Below are 20,257 nucleotides of genomic sequence, written 5' to 3' on the forward strand. Positions count from 1 at the left end.
CACCGATGTCCACCACGACGTGTGTGTGTATGTGTCTTAACTGTGTGCAGAATGAGAGAATGAAGCAGGAGCGTCGCTGAGTCGGCAGGAATCTGCTGAGTCTGCACTTTGGTGGTGTGGCAAGCATGTGGAGGCAGTGGACGCCAGGAGAAGATGCGAGCGAGCGGGAGGATGACGAGGGCGGGAGAAGCGGCGGGACACTCCCGACCCAGCGTTGAGCCTTGAACTCATGAACCGGACTCGTAGCTCCCTGCTCAGCCTCCCCACTCCCCCTTCTCCCCCTCCCCCCGTTCCCCCTCCACCACCTAACTCGTCGTCTTTCTCCACTCACTTCAGCACCATGAGGTTCTCCTACCACCTCGACAACAGCGCCGCCGGGAGGACAGGTGAGTAACTACAACAACAGTACTACTGGGCTAACTTATGAGCTCAAGAGACACGTTTTATTTTTCAAATGGACAGAAGAGCCAGGTTATTGGTAGATGAGGTAAAAAAAATAAAATAGTTCAATTGTGTACGCAACATTGTTTACTTTTATGATAAAATTGTAACAGTTCAGCTGGCGTTATTCTCTCCCTGACAGCAATGACATGTTCTCGGGGTACTGATGTCATAGTGGCGTTATGGTCCACCAACATCCCCCTCCCCATTCCCCAATACACTTAGCCCCACTTCCTCTGATTCCCAACATGCAGCGGCCCACACATGAAAACTAAGAATAGATTCAGCTGCTGGACACACACACAAACACACGCGGACAACACGCACACTCCAAAGTGGCAGTGAGTGAGTGACCCAGTGACCTAAAGCGAGAGAGAGAGAGAAAGAGAGAGAGAGAGAGAGACAAACACACACACACTCATTAGTGTGTGTGCACGTGTGTTCATGGGGTGGGGTGTAAGGTCAAAGGTCAAGCCAGCAGATGATGATGATGGCAGAGTGTGTTTGTTTTTCCTCAGATGTGGTAGTTGTGTTTTGAGTGCGCTTGTTTTTCAGCTCTGGACATGGGGGGGCCGGGGACGGGTGGTGTTGATTTAGTGTCCTCTTTTTATCACTTCCTGTTGCATGTTTGCTACTGTGTGTGTGTTGTGAGCGTGTGTGTGTGCGCGTGCGTGCGTGTGCGCGAGCGTGTGTATGTGTGGTAAGTGTAGGAGTGTTATTGGAGGCTTTGACAGTGAACATCTGGGGTATGTTTGTTTTGATCACCCAGGCCTCACCACTGTGATATTGGTGGACTTACGTGATTATCCAGTCATAGACATACGACACATGGTAGCAAATCACCACTGGAACCTTCTGTAGAACATCTAAACCTGTAGAACCTTCTTAAAGCCAAAGTCAACCCGGACATATTTTTTTCAAGAATCTGTTCCCAGCAGGCCCACTAGTTGAAACATGACATTCGGATTCATTTTGCGTTTGTGGAATTTGAGTTAAGCAGCAAAAAGCACTCGTTTTTAGCCATCTCCGGGGCGGCCATTTTGTCTTCTGTCGACTGAAAATGACATCACAACTGCTCACAACCACCAATCACGGCTGACCTGTTCTCTGAATCTGAGCCGTGATTGGTCGTTGTGAGTACTTGTGATGTCATTTTCAGTCGACAGAAGACAAAATGGTCGCCCCCAGAGATGTCTAAAAATGAGTGGATTTTGCTGCTTAACTCATATTTTATATTAATCATATTGCCTTGTTTCAACTAGTGGGCTTGCATAGAACATATTCTTGAAAATAAAATATGTTTGCATTGACTTTAATGGCCAGATTCATCACCTTGTAGTGGACTACTGGTATTGCCTTGATCACTGGAAACTTTTGTAGAATGCCTAGACCTGTACAACCTTGAGAAGCTTCCTATTAGTCACAAACCTATAGACCAGAATATCCTTGATCATCACTACAACCTCCTAAAAGATATTTAGACTCGCAAAATTGCTAGAACTTTCTTAATAGCCAAGATCCCAACCCTGTTGTGGAGAAAATTACCCTCTTGGATCACCACTACAACCTTCAGTAGAACATCTAACTAGCAGAATCACCTGAGCTTTCCTTTTTGCCAGTGTTGGGCGTGTTACTTTAAAAAAGGGCCAGGAAAAAAAACTTGGAAATACTTATTGTACTACATTATAACTACACAAAATCAGTGAATTCATACCTCACGTACTCTTTTATTATTATTTATTTTTTATTATCCTCCATAACCAAAGGGTGGAAAAAACATTTTTACATGTTCCCCTACTTTAATAATTAATGTGGCACTGCCTCTTTTAAGTTGTGTTCACGCCTTTGACTCTATCCATGGGGAGGGGCATGTTTAATCGCCACATTTGGTGGGAGGATTTTGATTTGTGTTGATTTGCTGTTGTCGTCAGATTTGTGATTGAGACGATTAAACGCACCACCGCGGGAAATCCTGCTGTGTGTCATCACTACTCTGAAACACAACGCCGCCGAACACAACTGGTTACATATGTACAATTCATAGAAACGCCCTAATAGCCACAATAACAAACTTGAATTAGTAAACTACCTGAAGACTACAACATTCTAAAAAACATCAAAACCTGTAGAACCTATACAACCCTCTCAATAGCCACAATCACAACCTTGCAGTAGACCTCTTTGATCACCATTAGAACCTTCTGTAGCACATCTAGCACAACCTTGATAACCTTCTTAGTGCCACATTCATAAGGGATTACCAAGACCTCCTCGATAACCTCTAGAACAGGGGTGGGCAATTCCAGTCCTCGAGGGGCGGTACCCTACATGTTTTAGATGTCACCTTGCTGCAACCCACCTGATTCAAACGATCAGGATCGTTATCCAGCTTCTGCAGACCTTGCTGAATATGTGATCATTTGAATCAGGTGTGTTGCAGCAGGGAGAGATGGAAAACAGGCAAGACATCGGCCCTTGAGGACTGGAATTACCCACCCCTGCCATAACAGACATAAATCATACATCACAAAATCTAAAATGACATCACGTCCGATCTTGCTACCATTTCCCACAATGCCATCCGCGGCGCTCCTTAACAGCCCCCCAAACTTCTCAAGGTTACATTAAGTTCGGAAGTTATCGTCATTATTTTTTCGTCTTTGGCGCAAATTGCGACGATGGATAAACGTCGAAGGCAGCTTGCTTCACCAGGAGGTGTCCCTAATCGTTTGGCCAGGCTGCTCCGGAGCAGTCACGTGATGCGACTGTCACAAACGCGTCTAGCTGAATTTCATCTCGTTGTCAAGGAGACCAAAAGTGAAGGGAGAAGGGAACAAGACACACCCACCCCCTTCCACATCCATGTGAAGCTTTCTCACTGTTGCACCGCCCACCTCCGGCCAGGTCACTAGATCGAATCAAGCGCTTCTAACCTACATCTCTGTCCAAATAAGCAGCAGTCTGCTGCCCTCTCTGTCCTTCTGTCTCTGTCTCTCAGTCTCTCTGTCTCTGTCTCCCTCTCCGTCTCTCTCTATCCCTCCCTCTCTCTCTCTCTCTCTCCTCTCTCTCTCTCTCTCTCTCTCTCTCTCTCTCTCTCTGCGGCTTGCGCGCGCGCGTGGAGCCGAACGAGGAGCCGGGTTCTCCGTCGTCTCCTTTTCTCCTTCTTTTTCTTCTTTTTTCTTTTCTCTTTTTTTTATTCTTCTCCGTGCATGTGGACCGGGTGAGCCGCGGTCTGCCACCGTCATTGTCGTTCATGAGCGGCCTGGTGCTGTGTTGTGCGATGTACATGGACAGAAGCAGCCTAAGCAGAGGTGAGCGCGCACGCACGCACGCACGCGCACGAACGAACGCACACGCACACCCTGCGCTGCATTGGCGCGTGCATGTCAACTGTCACATTCGTGTGTGTGTGGGGGGGGGATAAGCACGCGCACGCGCTGACCGACATCTCGCCGCAGTGAATGTAGGCTAGTGTGGCGCGCGTGCACGTCACTGCGTCTGATGCCAGCAGATGTGCTACTCGGCGCCGCGTGCACGAGCTTGTCGCGGATCGATACCGTCGCTATGTCGCAGTCGGCGTGTGGTGCGCGCGCGTGTTTGCTTCTACTCGTCCTTCGATGCTGATGATGATGATGTTGATCATGATGAGACCTTCATCTTGTATGTGCATGACACACCCCCTCTCTCGCACGCACGCACACGAGCGCACGTCCAAATCTGCACACGTCCATGTGTGTGAACGTTCTGCCCCTGTTCAGTCACATCAGAACCAACGATGACCTCTGGAACCAGCGTCACAAAGTCACCTAGAACAAAACCTGAACACCCATACGATTGGTTCCTTCAACATCACCTTGAGAAACTGCTCATGCCTGTGGAAGTGTCAGTAAAACCTTAACATCAGAACGTGCTTGATTATGACCATATCCTGCTGTACAATCTATAGACCTGTAAAATTTTCTTTAGAACCTTCTCAATCCCGAAGTCTACCTTTTAGTGGCCTACCCTAACCTATTTGATCATCACCAGAACCGACTATGTGGAACATCTAGACGTATAAAACCTCTGGAATTATCTTAATGTACACATTAACAACCTTGTTGTGGATTATACCAGAGTAGCCTTAATCTCCACTCGAACCTGCTGTAGAACATCTTGACCTGTAGAAAGCACCTTCCACATTAACAACCATGTCATGTTCTGGAAGTACCAGAATCTACTAGAGAGACCCATACGACTTCTAAAACCTTGTCAATGGCCATATTCACAACCTGTATTGGTCTAGCAGGACCTCTCTGATCAAAACTAGAACTCACTTAAGGATAACTAGGCCTGTAGGAACCTTAGAACCTTCTACATTCTAAACCGTGTCATGCCCTACCAGAACATCCTTGATCACCACTTGAACCTACAGTAGAACATTTTACCCGGAAGAATCTGGAGAACATTTCTAATTCCCACATTTGCAAGTTCTTAGTAAAATACCAGAAACTCTTTGACCATCACTACAACCTATAGTAGTCTAGACTCGTGGACCCTGTGGGACCTACTTAATGCATACAATCACAAACGTGTAGTGGACTATTGGAACCTCAATGGTCATCACTATATCATTCTGTAGCGTAATCTAAGATAAAACCTTTTAATAGCTACATTCTCAACATTAAACTGGATTCTTTGATTCCTTCATCTCCATTAGAACCGTGTCATGTCCTCCTTTAACCTCCTTGATCACCATATGAACCAGTAGGAGAAAATCTAGGCTCTTCTGAGGAATCTTCCTAATACCCACACTCATAATGTCATAGTGGAATCCCTGAAACAATTTGATTGTCACTATAACCTACTGTGGAATGTCTAGTTCTTTAGAACCTCTAGAACCTTTGTAGTGGACTTGCTGTTCACCACGCGGACCGACTGGAGAAAAACTTGACCCATAGAAACTCAACAACCTTCTACATTCACAAACATATCATGACCAATAAGAACCTCTTGTTCAACACTAAAGCTACTGTAGAACATCTAGACTCATGGAGCCTCTGGAATAGACAGTGACAGAGCGCCGGCAGACACCAGGTAGCCCCCCAAATAGTACAAAAGGAGCCTGTTCTGAAAATATCCCACCAGAGATGGCATATTGTGATTTCCAAGTAATGTTGTAGAAGTGATCGTTTCAAGGATCATCACTTGGAAAAATGTATCGAAATAAAGTGTTGCATATTGATATTTATCTGTATCCTACCTTGTTAAACCACTTGTGATAATTATTGTGAGAAAAAAATTAATGATTGATAAATATCTTCCCACAGGTGGGTATTATTACCAGAGATGGGCACTTTACCCTATTTTGCCGGTCCATCCTCCATCCGCGACCTGAGCACCCTTACATCATTGTCCTTCTGTCCTTATTCATAAAAAGTCTGTCCTCGTCCTTTTAAAGTGCTTCCGTCCTCATTCATAATATAATTATTGCAAAATAACAAATGATTAACTCATATTCCACAAACGCAATATTAATCAGAAAGCCTTAAAGAAAAAGTGTTTGGATTGACTTCCGCTTTAATAACGCCGTAGAAAGAGAGATGTCCAGGAAAAGTATATACTTCGCATACAAAGGGATAAGGTATGTACTAAATGTTAAAAGTTAGTTAACAAAACAAAATTGTTATCAAAATAAATGGGCGTCTTGTGGCGTAATCTGTGGTGTTACATGTGTTGGACCACTAAAGGGCAGATTAGGCCTGTGAGTATGCCTGTGCGGGCAGACTATGCCTGTGAGTGAGGTATCGCAGAAGAGAATAGTGGTCTTTCTGTTTAAAAGAACCCAACACAATACGTCAGTTAGGGACGATTATAGGGACGGGCAAAAAACAACTTCCATCCTTCCTTAGTCCCTCCTTTTTAAAAAAATGATCAGATACTCAGCAAGGCCTGCAGAAACTGGATACCTATACTGATCATTTGAATCAGGAGTGTTACAGTAGGGAGAGATAAAAAAAAACAGGCAAGACAGCGGCCCTTGAGGAACAGGATTAAGGATCGCTAACATAGCGTGTATGAAACTGACAGCCTTAGACATTAATCGGTAGGCCTACTCAAGAAGCAGCTCTCAGTTTCAAAAAGTTTGATGACTGCTGCTCTAGAAGCTTTATAGTGCCCACATTTACAACCTTAGTGTCCTACCGGGATCTGATTGGTCACCACTACAATTTGCTGTGGAACTGTGCTGTAGCTGACTCACGGAACATGTCATCTTTGCTAAAATGCTTTTATGTAGTGGAGATTCTAAGATTCAAATTTGCTTCATTAATCAGTTGTAGTTTTGACTCCTCTAGATAGCACTCTCTGTTCAACAATGGGCTGAAAGTACACTGACTTTTTCTTAAACGGCAATTTCTTAAACGCCTTTATTTAAACGAGCAATGCCATCTAGAGCAGTAAAAAAAAAAAAAAAACACAACAACTGGTTCATGAAGCAAATTTGAAGCTTCATTTTCCCATCACTACTTTCCCATCACTAGTTTCTGGAGCTAGGAAACTAATTTGCGAGCTAGCATACTAACTGATGTTATACCTGTGTGCTCTCAATGACAAGTCAATACCTTTCTCCCTTATTGACCCTGCCAGGTCCCCCGTCCTCCTTGAGTCCTAGCTTGCTGGCAAAGAGTCTCTCTTTGGAGCCTCCTTGTGGCCCCCAGCAGTCCTCCTCCTCCTCCTCAAGTCCCGCTGGGCTCCAGGAGGAGGAGGTGAACGACACGGGACCACCGCAGCTAAGTAAGAGCCGGCCTCCTCTGCTTGGACCAAAGCCTCAAGGTGGGTGCCACCTGCAGTTGACCGCAATACCTGCACATGCATCAGATCACTGACCTTGATGCCCCACCTCTGCAGTCCCGCCTAAGCCGCTCCACCTGCAGCATCAGGTGGGAGCGTTGAAGACCCGACCTCGGGCGCCCGAGAAGCCACTGCCCCCTCCGCCAGCCTGCAAGCCCTCCCGTCCCGAGGACCATGCTTCACCCACCTGTGTCCTGTCACTTATCGAGAAGTTTGAGCGGTGAGAAATATGTCATGGTGACGTTACCGTCATGGTGATGTCAACGTCGTGGGGATGTCAACGTAACTGGGTTGTCACTGTCTCAGTTACCATCATAGGGATGTCACCATAATTGGAATGTCACTGTACTGAGGATATCACTGTCTTGATCACTGTCATGGGAATGTCTCCACCTTGGTCAGCGTCATGATCACCGTTGAGGGAATGTCACCATCATGGTGATGTCACCATCATGGGGATGTCATGGACATGGAGATGTCACAGTCATGCTCACGTCCATGGGAATGTCACCATTTTGGAGATGTCACCGGCATAATCACTGTCAAGGGAATGTCAAATCAAGGGGATGTCACTGTCATGGTGATGTCACCATCATGGGGATCTCACCGACATGGGGGTGTTACTGTCATGGTCACCGTCATGGGATATCACTGTCATGGTGATGTCACCATCATGGCGATCTCACCGACATGGTCACCATCATGATGACATCACCAACATGGGGAAGTCACCGACATGGGGGTATCACTGTCATGGGGATGTTACCAATATGGAGATGTCACTGTCCTGACGATGTCACCTCAATGGCTGTATCACCATCATGTTGATGTCATCATTGGGATGTCATGGGATGTCACTGTCACAGTAACCGCCATGGGAATGTCACAGTCATGGTCACCACCATGGTGATGTCAATGCCATGGGGGTGGCACCATCCTCGTAGTGTCACTGTCAAGGTTCCTGTCATGATTACCATTGTCCACCATGCTTTCTGACACGGTCCTCCTAGTGGGACGTCCACCTCACCGGGGAGGCGTCCAGGAGACATCCGTGCTTCTCTCCCTATCTCTAAGGAGAGCCTGGACAGCCTGCCGAGGAAACTCATATTGGTCGTTTGTATTCAATATCTTGTTTTTTTTTGTCACGAACCACAGCTCGTGACTAGAGGTGAGGATAGGAACGGAGATCAAATGGTAAATCCAGAGTTAGGCCTTCTGACTTATCTCTCTCTTAACCACAGCAGAGTCTGCATAACTGCAGACGCTGCACCGATCCGCCTTTTGATCTCACACTTCATCCTTCCCTCACTCCTGAACAAGACTCCACGATACTTGAACTCCTCCGCTTGGGGCAAAATCTCATCTCCGACCCGGACAGGGCTCTCCACCCTGTTTCAACTGAGGACCATGGTCTCAGATTTGGAGATGCTGATTTTCATCTAGACTGCATCACAATGGGCTGCAAATCGCTCCAGTGAGAGTTGGAGATTGCGCCTTGATGAAGCCAACAGTACCACATCATCTGTAAAAAGCAGAGCTGAAGTACTGAGGCCACCAAACTGGTCCCCCTCAATGCCTTGCCTGTGCCTAGAATTTCTGTCTATAAAGTTTATGAACAGAATCAGTGAAAAAGGGGAGTCCAACCCTCACTGGAAACAAATCCAAACTCTGACATCAGTCACACAGGGACCGGACAGCTTGTATCAGGGGGTTTGGTAGCCCATACAGCGGAAGCACTCCCACAGATCTCCCTGAGGGACATGGTCAAACGCTTTCTCCAATTCCACAAAACACATGTAGAATAGCTGAGCAAACTCCCATGCACCTTGGAGCACAACGGCAATGGTGTGGATCTGGTCCACTGGTTCACAGCCAGGACAAAAAGCATAATGCTTTTACTGAATCTTAGGTTCGACTTCTCAATGGACCCTCCTCTCCAGCAGCCCCAAACAGAACTTACCAGGAAGGCTGAGGAATGTAGTTGGAACACACCTTCTGGTCTCCCCTCTGAAAAAGGGGGACCACCATCCCGGTCTGCCAGTCCAAGCAATGTTGTATAGGTGTATCAACCAGGACAGGCCCACAACATCCAGAGCCCTTTGGAACTCTGGTCGGATCTCATCCACCCCCGGGGCCTTTGCCACCTCGGTAACTTCAACACCAGTGATAGGACATCCTATGTCAGAGTCTCCAGACTCCTTAAAGGAAAACATGTTGGTGGAATTGAGGAGATCTTCTATGTATTCTCGTCACTGATTCACAACATCCCGAGTTGAGGTCAGCAGCACCCTGTCTCCACTACACACAGTGTTAACAGTGCACTGCTTACCCCTCCTGAGATGACAGATGGTGGACCAGAATTTCTTCAAAGAAGTCTGAAAGTCTTTTTTCATGGCTTCCACTAACTCCTCCCATACCTGAGGTTTCACCTCTGTGATTGCTGAAGCTGTGTTCTGCTTAGTCAGGCAGTACCCATCAGCTGCCTCCAGAGTCCCGCAGGATCGATAGGATTCCTTCTTCAGCTTGTCGGCATCCCTTACCACTGGTGTCCACCAACGAGTTCGGGAATTTTGCAATGACAGGCACCGACCATTTTTGATTCCAGGTCTTACTGTCATTGTCCACTTGGGCATTGAAGTCCCCCAACACAACAACTTAGGTCCTAGGATCATAGGGACACACACACAAACCACTCCACCTTGATAATGTGATGCCTCATGGAGTGGCTTTTTCTTAAACGTTTTGCTTATGTTATATTTTCTTACCTTTTACTTTTACGTATGCTATTCAACATTATGCTTCTTAATGTTGCAACATTTGTAATTTTATGGATTGATTCACTAACATGTTTATAGAGATACAACTAGAGTTACACACATTACATGTTTAATAATAGTAGTATGTTAATAGTACTGCTACGTTATGTTTATTGATACCATATGTTCATACTATTGTTATCATAGTTGTTGATACTTTGTTATGCTTATCAACAAATAATCATTTTTATTGATTTAATCTTTATGGATATGTTTTCATGTGCATTGATATAGTGTGTATTCATTTGTTATCAAGTTTATTGATGATTAATGATAAATTATCATGTTTCTAGCTCTCATCTTTATTGATAAGTTATGTTTATTGATTTATTGTCATATATCCTGACCCAATATGTTTTTTGATCTGTGATTACTTTTTATTGCAATATTGTGTTCATTGATACAGTATGTTTATCAGTTAACATGACCATGTTATCATGTTTATTGATACGTTATCATGTTAACCAATGTGTTGCAGTGAGCAGATCATCATGGTTCCTGACATCACAGGGGGGGCCCTGTGTCCCCGCCTCCTTGACACCCCCTTATCTCGACCTTCATCTCCACCGTCATCATCGTCAACTCACGCCGTCCCTGAGAAGGAGGAGGAGGTGGGTCTTCTTGAGCTCAAACGTCAGGAAGACGTTGTGCAGGAAAGGGAGGGACCAGAAGAGCCGGTGTCTGTGGAGATGAACGAGCGTCCACCGTCCGACCAATCGGGTCCACCGCCCGAGCGTTTGTCCCTCCCCTCCTCCTCGCAGACGGAGGGCAAGCTGGCCAATCGCGACAGTGGCATCGACAGCATCAGCTCTCCATCACACAGCGAGGAGCTCTGTTTTGTCGGTGTGGACGACGGTGGCGGCGGTGGTGGAGTTTACTCCTGCGGCCTTCCCCGACTCTCCAGCTCGTCCTCGTACGCCGGTGAGGGCGAGGAGGGCGAGGCAAGGGGCGCAGCCAGGAGGAGGGACTTCTCAGAGGATGCAGACAGCGATCTCGAGGAGGAGGAGGAGGAGTTGACTGAACTCACCTTGGTGCTTTCAGCCCCCAGACAAGACTTGGCTGAGGTAAGACAGGAAGCTGGCATCTGTCATATGATCACTCTGACCAACATATTTTGACCAATGCCTTTCACATCATCATGTGTCTTACAGCTGTCCGTCCAACAGAGGGTGTTCAACATTGCCAATGAGCTCCTTCATACAGAGATCTCCTATGTGTCTAAACTCCATCTACTGGACCAGGTAGGTCCCCATGGCAACACAACCCTCTTCCACAGTCCGGACACAAAAAGTCGATTGACGCTCTGCTGGTCCCTGCAGGTCTTCTGCGCCCGACTCCTGGAGGAAGCGCGCTCCCGCTCTTCTTTCCCATGTGACGTTATTCACGGAATGTTCTCCAACATCTGCTCCATCCACTGCTTCCACCAGCAGTTCCTCCTGCCGGCACTACAGAAGCGCATGGAAGAGTGGTGAGCTGGTCTTGAACTACATGATTTGACAAGCGTTTTTGTGTAGTATGCGCAAACCAGGCAACCCACCAGTGTGCTATGTTGCGGAGTGCAGAGGTTGACTATAGAAACAAGTATCATAGAGGGAGTTCTAAATTGGAGCTTTTGAAACAATTCTTAGGGACTCTAATCCACGCATTGGAGACATCCTGCAGAAGCTTGCACCCTTCCTGAAGATGTACGGAGAGTATGTGAAGAACTTTGACCGTGCCATGGAGCTAGTCAACACTTGGATGGAGAGGTCGGCTCTGTTCAAGAGCATCATACATGAAATCCAGGTGATTGCCGCCCATCGTCACAATACACGTATACAGTACATAGATGCCTCATTGACCAGGTTGGTCTGTTGTTGGAAAACATCAGTATGGTCACCATGTATGATGTGGTAGATCTGCTCCATAAATTAATGCAAGTAAATGGACTGAACTTCATAAAGCTACAAATTACATTGCGCACCAAGTTAACACCTGTCATTAATTTACTTTGGTAAATCAATAACAATGTTTGTAATTTATAATCTGACTATTGTACAGTATGTTTACACCTCATATGAGCACCAAACCAAGCAAGTCCTAATTGAAGATTCCAGTCCCTAAAAAGTGTTTAGAGAAAGTTGTGGTCCAGAGAGAAGGTACTAGTCCAAATAGAATATTCCAGTTCCAAGAAAACTGTCTAGTACCAACAGAAAGTTGTAGTTCAGAAGGGAGGTTGTCATCCTGAGCCGAGTTACTTTTTCTACGATGGTGTTCCAGTCTGAAATAAGGTTGTCTTCCCAAGAGGTTTTAATCAACAATGTGTTTGTGCGTGATGATGTATGTTTGCGTGTGTGTACGTGCGTGTGTCAGAGGGATGAACGCTGCGCTAACCTGACGCTTCAACACCACATGTTGGAGCCAGTTCAAAGGATTCCTCGATATGAGCTCCTGCTCAAAGATTATCTGCACCGTCTACCAGAGGACGCGCCGGACTACAAGGATGCTCAGAGTATGCCACATGCACGTATTCACACATACGCACACACACACATATATATATATATATATATATATATATATGCACACACCCCCCACACACCCACACACACACACATACACACACAAATATTTAGAGCTCCCTTCATGGTTCCTCACACAAGCACATCCCTTGGCAGTTTAGCAACCTGAGAAGAGAAAGCCCCAATTTAATGAGAATTTATCAAATGCTGACATGCTAGATTTAGCAAGAAAGCAATCTGAGTACAGACAACCCCAAGACAGATTGATAAGAATTTGATATTTTGTTCTCTTGTTAATTTCTATATTATTGAGAATCAATCAAATACTAACTGTTGGTATGCTACCATACAGCAAGATCATATTATCTTGCTGTATGACAATCAACCTTGAACAGGCAACAGAAAATGGAAGGATGAACATGTTAGCTTGTTGGTTGACGTCATGTGACAAGATCTATCTGTCTGCAGAGTCTCTAGAGCTCATTGCTACGGCAGCTGAACATTCCAATGCCGCCATCAAGAAGATGGTGAGAACTGTTAGAAAGCTTCTCAGAATGCTTAGCGGCGCAACTTTCATGACAGTTTGGGCCGATGGTTTGGTAACTTTCAGGAGCGAATGCGGAAGCTGCTTAAGGTGTACGAACTCCTGGGCGGCGAAGAGGACATTGTGAACCCGACCAACGAGCTAATCAAGGAGGGGCACATCCTCAAACTGTCCAACAAGAACGGCACGTCGCAGGATCGATACCTTATCCTGGTATGGGGTTCTCTGTCTTCCTTATCGCCACCCTCTAACACAGTGATTCTCAACTGGGGTCCCTGGACCATGAAACATTTGGAATCAGCTACTGTCATCATTCGAAAAAAGTACATTCCATCATAAGGGGACCAGCACAAAAAAAAAAAACTTACTATATTCCAATTACTTCTCACAACTTCAGCCTTTGGCCAATAGAACAATTCACCATGAAGTCACATGTTTCCAACGTGTCATTAATTGATTGGTTTTGCAAGAAAAATATGTGAACAATTCTTTGGCAATGTTCAGCGCCGCTGACTCTGTGATTGCCCTCCCATGAGATCCTTTCTTGTCAAACACAAGACAATGTAAAATGTATTCTGCTCACATTGTCTGTTTCTTAACAGGAATTTAAGCCACTTTTTTGAAAAAGCGTTTCGATTAGAAGTGGTCCTTGGAAAAGTGTCTATCCTGGACTTCAACATTTTGAGAACTACTGTTCTTTCTCTGTGCTCCTCCAGTTCAACGACAGGCTGCTCTACTGCGTTCCTAAACTACGTCTAATTGGTCAGAAGTATGGTGTCCGAGCTCGCATCGATGTGGATGGCATGGAGGTGAGACTATAGTCGGGGGGGGGTTAGGTGGGGTGGCGTCACACTAGCTTCTTAACGTGTTAGCATATTAGCAATTCTCATTAGAATACTGATGAGCTGTAGTGGTTTTTGTACTTGAGTTGCTGCTAGCTTGTCAGCATACCAAAGGATGGCATGTTAGCATTTTAGCAATTCTCATTAGCATTTATTTTTACCATGCAGCTGAAGGAGATGAGCAGCGCCGCGGTTCCTCGGACTTTCTTGGTGTCAGGCAAGCAGCGGTCTCTTGAGCTGCAGGCCAGGTAATGCTAATGCTAATGCTAATGACCCTTGCATACACAACTGTGCAACCGTTGAGGTTTCCTCTGCTCACCTTTTTTAACTTGCTGTGTCTCTGCAGGACTGAAGATGAAAAGAAAGACTGGATCCAGGTACAAACGAAATGGTGACAGGTTTGAAATCAACAGAGCTAACCTGTCATCGCCTAACGGCCACCGCGTTCCGTCCTGCATATTTAATCGACCACGTGGTCCCGTCCATCCCTCGTCGACGACAGCCAATCGACGTCGAGAACGTAATCTTCACGTCACAAGCAGGCGCTGAATGAGCAGACACGCCACCAAACAAAGAAAAAATATCAACCAAAAACAACAGACACACACACTTATGTGTGTGTCCTTACTCTGCCACGTGTCAGGAGTGTGGCACCTGCGTGTGACATGGTACAGGTTAAGTCCGTTCTCGATGTCGTTTGGCTGACTCTGACCGATTGGGACCACGTGGGTCGATTAAACATGCAGACGGGAAATAGGCGATGCCCAGCTTTGGAAATCAAACAGCATTTACTAAGCCTATTACCCAATCAGAGGATATGTGTGTGTGTTTGTGTGTGTGTGTGGATGTGTCTTGCAGGCCATCCAGGCCACCATTCAGAGACACGAACACACCATGGAGACATTTCGTCACCTGACTTGTTCGTTACGAGATGATGAGTCTACACCCCCTCACTCCCCGGTAACACGCAACCCCCGCCGCCACTCTCACACACACTTATTGTTATGAACGCCAAAAGTGTCTTTAAGGCTGGGCAAAATGGCCTTGAAATAAAATCTCTATGTTTTCTTTTTATTTCCCATTTAGAATAAAATTTCCCCCTTTGCTTATAAAAAAAGGCAAATGGCAATGACATTATTCAAACAAGTGTTATTTAATACTTTTGCATATTTCCATTAGAGTTGTGCCGAGCTGGGCAAGCGTGCGCCTACACCCATCCGTGAGAAGGAAGTGACATTGTGCATGAAGTGCCAGGAGGCATTCAACGCCCTCACCAGGCGGCGCCACCACTGCAAAGCCTGCGGTCACGTGCGTCCAATAAGAGCTCGCTTGCTTCGTCGCCACGCCGATCACCCGTCGCCGTCTTAAACTCTCCTGTCTCGCCGTCAGGTTATTTGTGGGAAATGCTCTGAGTTCCGTGCCCGTCTTTCATACGACAACAACCGCACCAATCGCGTGTGCGTGGACTGCTACGCCATGTTGGTGGGCGTGTCCCCGCCGCCTTCTCTCGTGGCCGGCAGCAGCCAGAGGAGGCGCTCCATTCTGGAGGTGAGAGGGACATTACGGTCACTATGAGTACCTTGGGACTTGCTTAAAACTTGAAGGTTAAGACCTGAGACTTACTTCTGACTTGCTCCCACCTCTGGCTGTCACTGTAGAAACAAGCCTCGCTGGCGGCGGAGAACAGCGTCCTGTGCAGCTTCCTGCATCACATGGAGAAAGGAGGCGGCCGAGGCTGGCAGAAGGCCTGGTTTGTCATCCCCGAAAATGAACCCCTGGTGCTCTACATCTACGGAGCTCCTCAGGTGAGCCCTGGACACAACATTCAGTCAGTCGGACCATTTTTGTCAATATGTGCCCTAAAATTGACTGGTGACCTGTCCACAGTTTGTCTATTGTGCGCTGACATTGATTGGTCAGTTTAGACAAAACATGCAATGCAAGGACAGGGAACACATGCAAACTCCACCCAGGAAAGCCCGAGCACTGAGCTACTGTATGAGACAGGCGTGCTAACTGCTCGGACACCATGCTACCTTGACCTGCTTAATCATTTGGAACATGTTGTAGTTGGTCCTCATTTTGGGCTCATAATTACCCATGATGCCGTGTGTTTTCAGGATGTGAAGGCACAGCGCAGCGTTCCTCTGATTGGCTTTGATGTTTCCCTTCCGGAGTCATGTGACCGCCTGGAGCGTCGGCACACCTTTAAGATTTCCCAGAGTCACCTGACGCTCTACTTCAGCGCAGATGGCGAGGAGCTCCAGCGCCGATGGATGGACGTATTGTCCAGGGCCGGCAAAGGGGAGGAGCCGCAGCCTCACCACCCAATCGTAGAGAGCGTAGAGGAAGAGGGGGACGAGCCGGAGGGGATAGAGGGCGACAACACGTGATTTGTTTGGACGAGTGGTGATGCAGGGGGTGGGGCCAACCGTTGGAGGTTATCTGCATGGACACAAGATTGGACATTACCCATGAGCCGCTGCACAGCTGTGATGTCACATGCTGTCTGAAAGCACAATCCTTTTCCTCCCGATGCTGCCATCCTGTCTTGATTATTTCATCCACTACCCATAATTCCCTGCAAAAGTGATGATGCCTCACCCCGATGGAAGAATCCCAAGTGCAGCGTCAACGTGACAGAGATGTCCTGACGGGACACGCCTGGATGCAATCGCTAATTATGACTTCATAAATGCCATATTTCATTTTAATTTCAAGTTTTTAATGTTATTTCATTTCATTGTAGATTTAATGGGGGGTAAAACAACAACAGACTAAAGGAGGTGGAGGAGATGCATAGGAGAAACCAGGAATTTGACAGAGCCCGTTTGACATTTCCCAGTCATTCTCTTGTTCACACTCTTCTTCTTCTTCCTGTCATTCTGATGACTCGCTGTTGGATGTTGTGCGTATGTGTGTGCGCGATGTTTCCTTGATACCAAACGTTCAACCTTTGTAAATATAATTTATTCACCTGCAGTCACATGACTGTCAGCAGGAGGGAAGAAGCCGTTAGCAGCAAGTCTAGCGTAGCAACTGACTATCTTCATGAGAGGGAGCAGGCTTTTTTTTTTTTTTGCGAAACTCGGCCAGTCTTATTCTGGAACTTTGATGACGTTTCCTTTAAGATCACCGCATATGTGGGAAAGTCAATAGTTTGTTTATTTCCAATCAGGCTTTAACCATACATTTTTACCATGTTGCTTTTAGGGCTAAGCCTAGTATAGCAATTGACTAGCTTCCTTTTTTGGTGGCGGCGGGGAGGTGGGACTTCTCTTTGTGTTAAACTAGGCTAATCGTATTCTGCAACTTTCTATGTTTTTTTTGGGGGGTGGGTTGTGTTTCTAACTTGGCTTTCATGCCGTGTTTTTAGCACCAAGTCTAGTGCAGCAACTGACTAAATTCCTGGGAGGAATCAGGCCCTTTGTTCTAAGCTAGGCTATTCTTACAGTATTTTGGAGCCAGGGGTATTTTTTTTTTATAAAGATACCTGTGTTTGACTGAAATTCTTTTTGGGTTTTTTTCCCCCACTTGACATGACACATTTTTAGCATGTTGTTTTTAGTTCCAAGCCTATCATAGCAACTAAGTAGCCTCCTTGGACGGTGAGCTTGCGCTTTGTGCTAAACTAGGCTAATCTTATTTCTGGAACTTTGATGACGTTTGTTTATTAAAATCACTGTGTTTGTATGAAATACTTTTTTTGGGGGTTATCGTTCCAACTTTGATATCACTCCTGTTTTTAGCGTCAAAGCCTAGCATAGCACTAAACCAGCTTCCTGGGAGGAAGAAGGCCCTTCGTGCTACGACAGGCTTGTTCCACAACTTTGATGACTTTTGTTCATTAAATAACAATGTTTCTGTTAGACATTTTTTTGGTTGGTTTTCAACTCGGCTTTTACTGCACATTTTTATCGTGTTGGTTTTAGCATGTGGTGCTCTTCTTCCCTCAGTGATGTTAGAAGGAAATGGCCTTACAGTTGACTTTGTTTTATTTTTTTTTCATGTACTCTGAAGCTTCTGACTTTGTGTCTTTGTGCTTTAGTCGACCTGGTGCTGAATGCTAGATGACGTCTCTAGTGCTGGATGATGACAAATCCTTCCCCTTTCGTGAGCTAGCAGAAAAGCTAGGCTGGGATCCTTCCAGTCACATGACTCGTTCTAACTGATGGTAGACGAGCGGTGCTGATGTTTACATGTGGTCACAAGGTGGCGCTGTGAGTTCTGAGTGAACTTGTGCCAAATGCAGTGTTCTATTGTAATAATGTGATTATCGTCGTTGGGCTTTTTGCCTCTGGTGAGTGTGTTTCTATTTTTACAGTTTACACATACATTATCGTGGACTGTAAATGGCTGCTGTTACCTTGGAGACAACACATCTTCAAAACATAGTCACATTAATGGACTTCCAGTTACAGTTTATCCTTTAAAAAAAACATTTCTCGTTATAGTAACCCCTGAATTATCGGGAGCCTCATGTTGCTCTGGCAACTCCCAGGCTCCAGAACCTGCCCTTCGGTCTTGCCTTCGTAACCGCTAACATCCACACGTTATGATGTCTTGTTGCTATGGTGAGTGCTAAGTTCCAGGGCTGCTTAGTTGCCGCGGCAACAACAACAGCAGCAGCAGCAGCAACAGTTTATTGACGATTGATGAGAGATGATTGGTTAGTGGCCGGCCACTGCCTTCCTTAAACCTTTTGTGTCACTTTGCCTTGTGAAAGACATCACGTGTTGAAGACATTAAAATAAAGCATTGACAAAGGATGGATGATTACTGTCATTTCTCAAAAGAAATATACAAGCTGATTTAAAAAAATTTTTTTTTTACATAATTTAGCTCAAGGGCCACCGTTATTTTTAACGGATAGAAAGGCCAGGTCTTTCATAGATTAAGTTAAACAGTTGAAGTGAAAAAGTGTATGTATGATTCCTCCCAACCAGTGTGCCGTGGCACATTAGTGTGCCGTGAAAGATTATCATGTGATTGGTCTGATCCCTGCACAACTGTGATGTCATTTTCAGTCGACAGAAGTGGCAAAATGGCTGCCCCCTGAGATGGCTAGATTTTGCTGCATAAACCACATTCCACAAACGCAATATTAATCAAAATGCCTTGTTTTCCACTTCTTTGGATTGGAAATAATAACTTTAGCGAAACCAACATTCCAAACAAGATACTAAGAAAATTATTCAACAATATTTTATATCCACTCATGTCCAATAGAAATTGTGTTTTACAATTAATCCCGAAAAACACCATTTACCAGTTAAGAACTAAATACTTCAAATTCCCAAAGCCAAGGAATTACATTTTAAAGTTATGAATGGGGGTGTATCCATCCAATGACTTTGTTAAACAACGATTTGGTATAGAAACAACAAGTAACTGTGTTTTTTGTGGTGAAATGGAAACGACTGTACTTTTGTTTTTTAATTGTATGTGGTCACAGACGTTAAGGACTGATATACATGATTGGCTTCATCCGAACGTTTTTCAATCAAGATAATTTTCTATAGAAGACGTTTCCTTTGGTATTGTTTTAAAAGATAAAATTAATGAATATTTAGTCAATACTATACTTATCTACACAAATGTAAAATTTTGAAGGTGAAAACCAAATTTCTTCTATTTTCATAACGAGTTTGTTTCTTTTTCGAAGACCCAGAGACTTATGAAAAGTAGAAATGCTATTAATCTTGTTTGTATAAGATAAGATAATATAAGATAACATAAGATAACATAAGATAACATAAGATAAGAAGGCCTTTATTGATCCCACAGTGGGGAAATTTTCAGTGTTACAGCAGCAAAGATATAGGTCACACTGGGACGGCGGCATAATGTAGCCATTAATGTATAACATTAACGGCAAACATTCAGGATCAAACCTATGTAAATATGCGCAGTAACTATGTGTATATACACGTGTATATACACACCAACATACATTCACATAAAAAGTATGAGGAACACTCATTTTAGCCTGTACATAGTACAGAGGAAAAATACTCTAAGTAAGTGACAGTGCTGCAGTGCTGCAGTGAAATGTAAGGAACAGCATTGGATAAAAATAAAACTAGACTAACAGTAGTGGGGAATGTTGAGTATTGCACGATATAAGATCAGGTGCAGGACTGCACAATTGCACTAATGTCCACCAGTTTGTAGAGACTACACAATGTTCTTGTTAAAGAGTCTGACAGCAGCAGGCAAGAAGGAGCGGCGTAATCTCTCCTTTGCACAGTGAGGGTGTAACAGTCTGTCACTGAAGGAACT

General features: G+C 45.2%; 1 protein-coding gene and 1 long non-coding RNA gene across 3 annotated transcripts in view; one reads left to right on the top strand and one right to left on the bottom strand.

The window, feature by feature from the left end:
• Positions 1 to 18,744, top strand: fgd1 (FYVE, RhoGEF and PH domain containing 1). 2 transcript variants are annotated; one of them, XM_086034055.1, is made up of 18 exons: positions 1 to 386; positions 7,069 to 7,254; positions 7,330 to 7,492; positions 10,567 to 11,152; positions 11,240 to 11,329; positions 11,408 to 11,556; positions 11,717 to 11,873; positions 12,441 to 12,579; positions 13,058 to 13,116; positions 13,200 to 13,346; positions 13,850 to 13,942; positions 14,144 to 14,223; positions 14,322 to 14,352; positions 14,834 to 14,935; positions 15,155 to 15,283; positions 15,365 to 15,523; positions 15,634 to 15,780; positions 16,096 to 18,744. In XM_086034055.1, the coding sequence occupies exons 1-18, from the start codon at positions 230 to 232 to the stop codon at positions 16,366 to 16,368; spliced, it is 2,847 nt and encodes a 948-aa protein (XP_085890181.1). In that variant the 5' UTR covers positions 1 to 229; the 3' UTR covers positions 16,369 to 18,744. The 2 variants fall into 2 exon arrangements, with proteins under 2 accessions (XP_085890181.1, XP_085890172.1); XM_086034046.1 differs by lacking the exon at positions 1 to 386 and adding an exon at positions 3,387 to 3,752.
• LOC147153661 (uncharacterized) overlaps positions 15,627 to 20,257 on the bottom strand; it is a 5,723-nt gene continuing 1,092 nt past the window's right edge. Inside the window, exons 2-3 of the long non-coding RNA XR_015087230.1 lie at positions 16,074 to 16,420; positions 15,627 to 15,787 (exon numbers count right to left, since the gene is read on the bottom strand). This is a non-coding gene — a long non-coding RNA (uncharacterized LOC147153661). The remainder of the gene's footprint in view (positions 15,788 to 16,073; positions 16,421 to 20,257) is intronic.

The sequence above is a fragment of the Filicampus tigris genome, chromosome 1, assembly GCF_054856515.1.
Source record: "Filicampus tigris isolate MCC_2025a chromosome 1, RoL_Ftig_1.0, whole genome shotgun sequence".
NCBI classification, from domain to species: Eukaryota; Metazoa; Chordata; class Actinopteri; order Syngnathiformes; family Syngnathidae; genus Filicampus; species Filicampus tigris.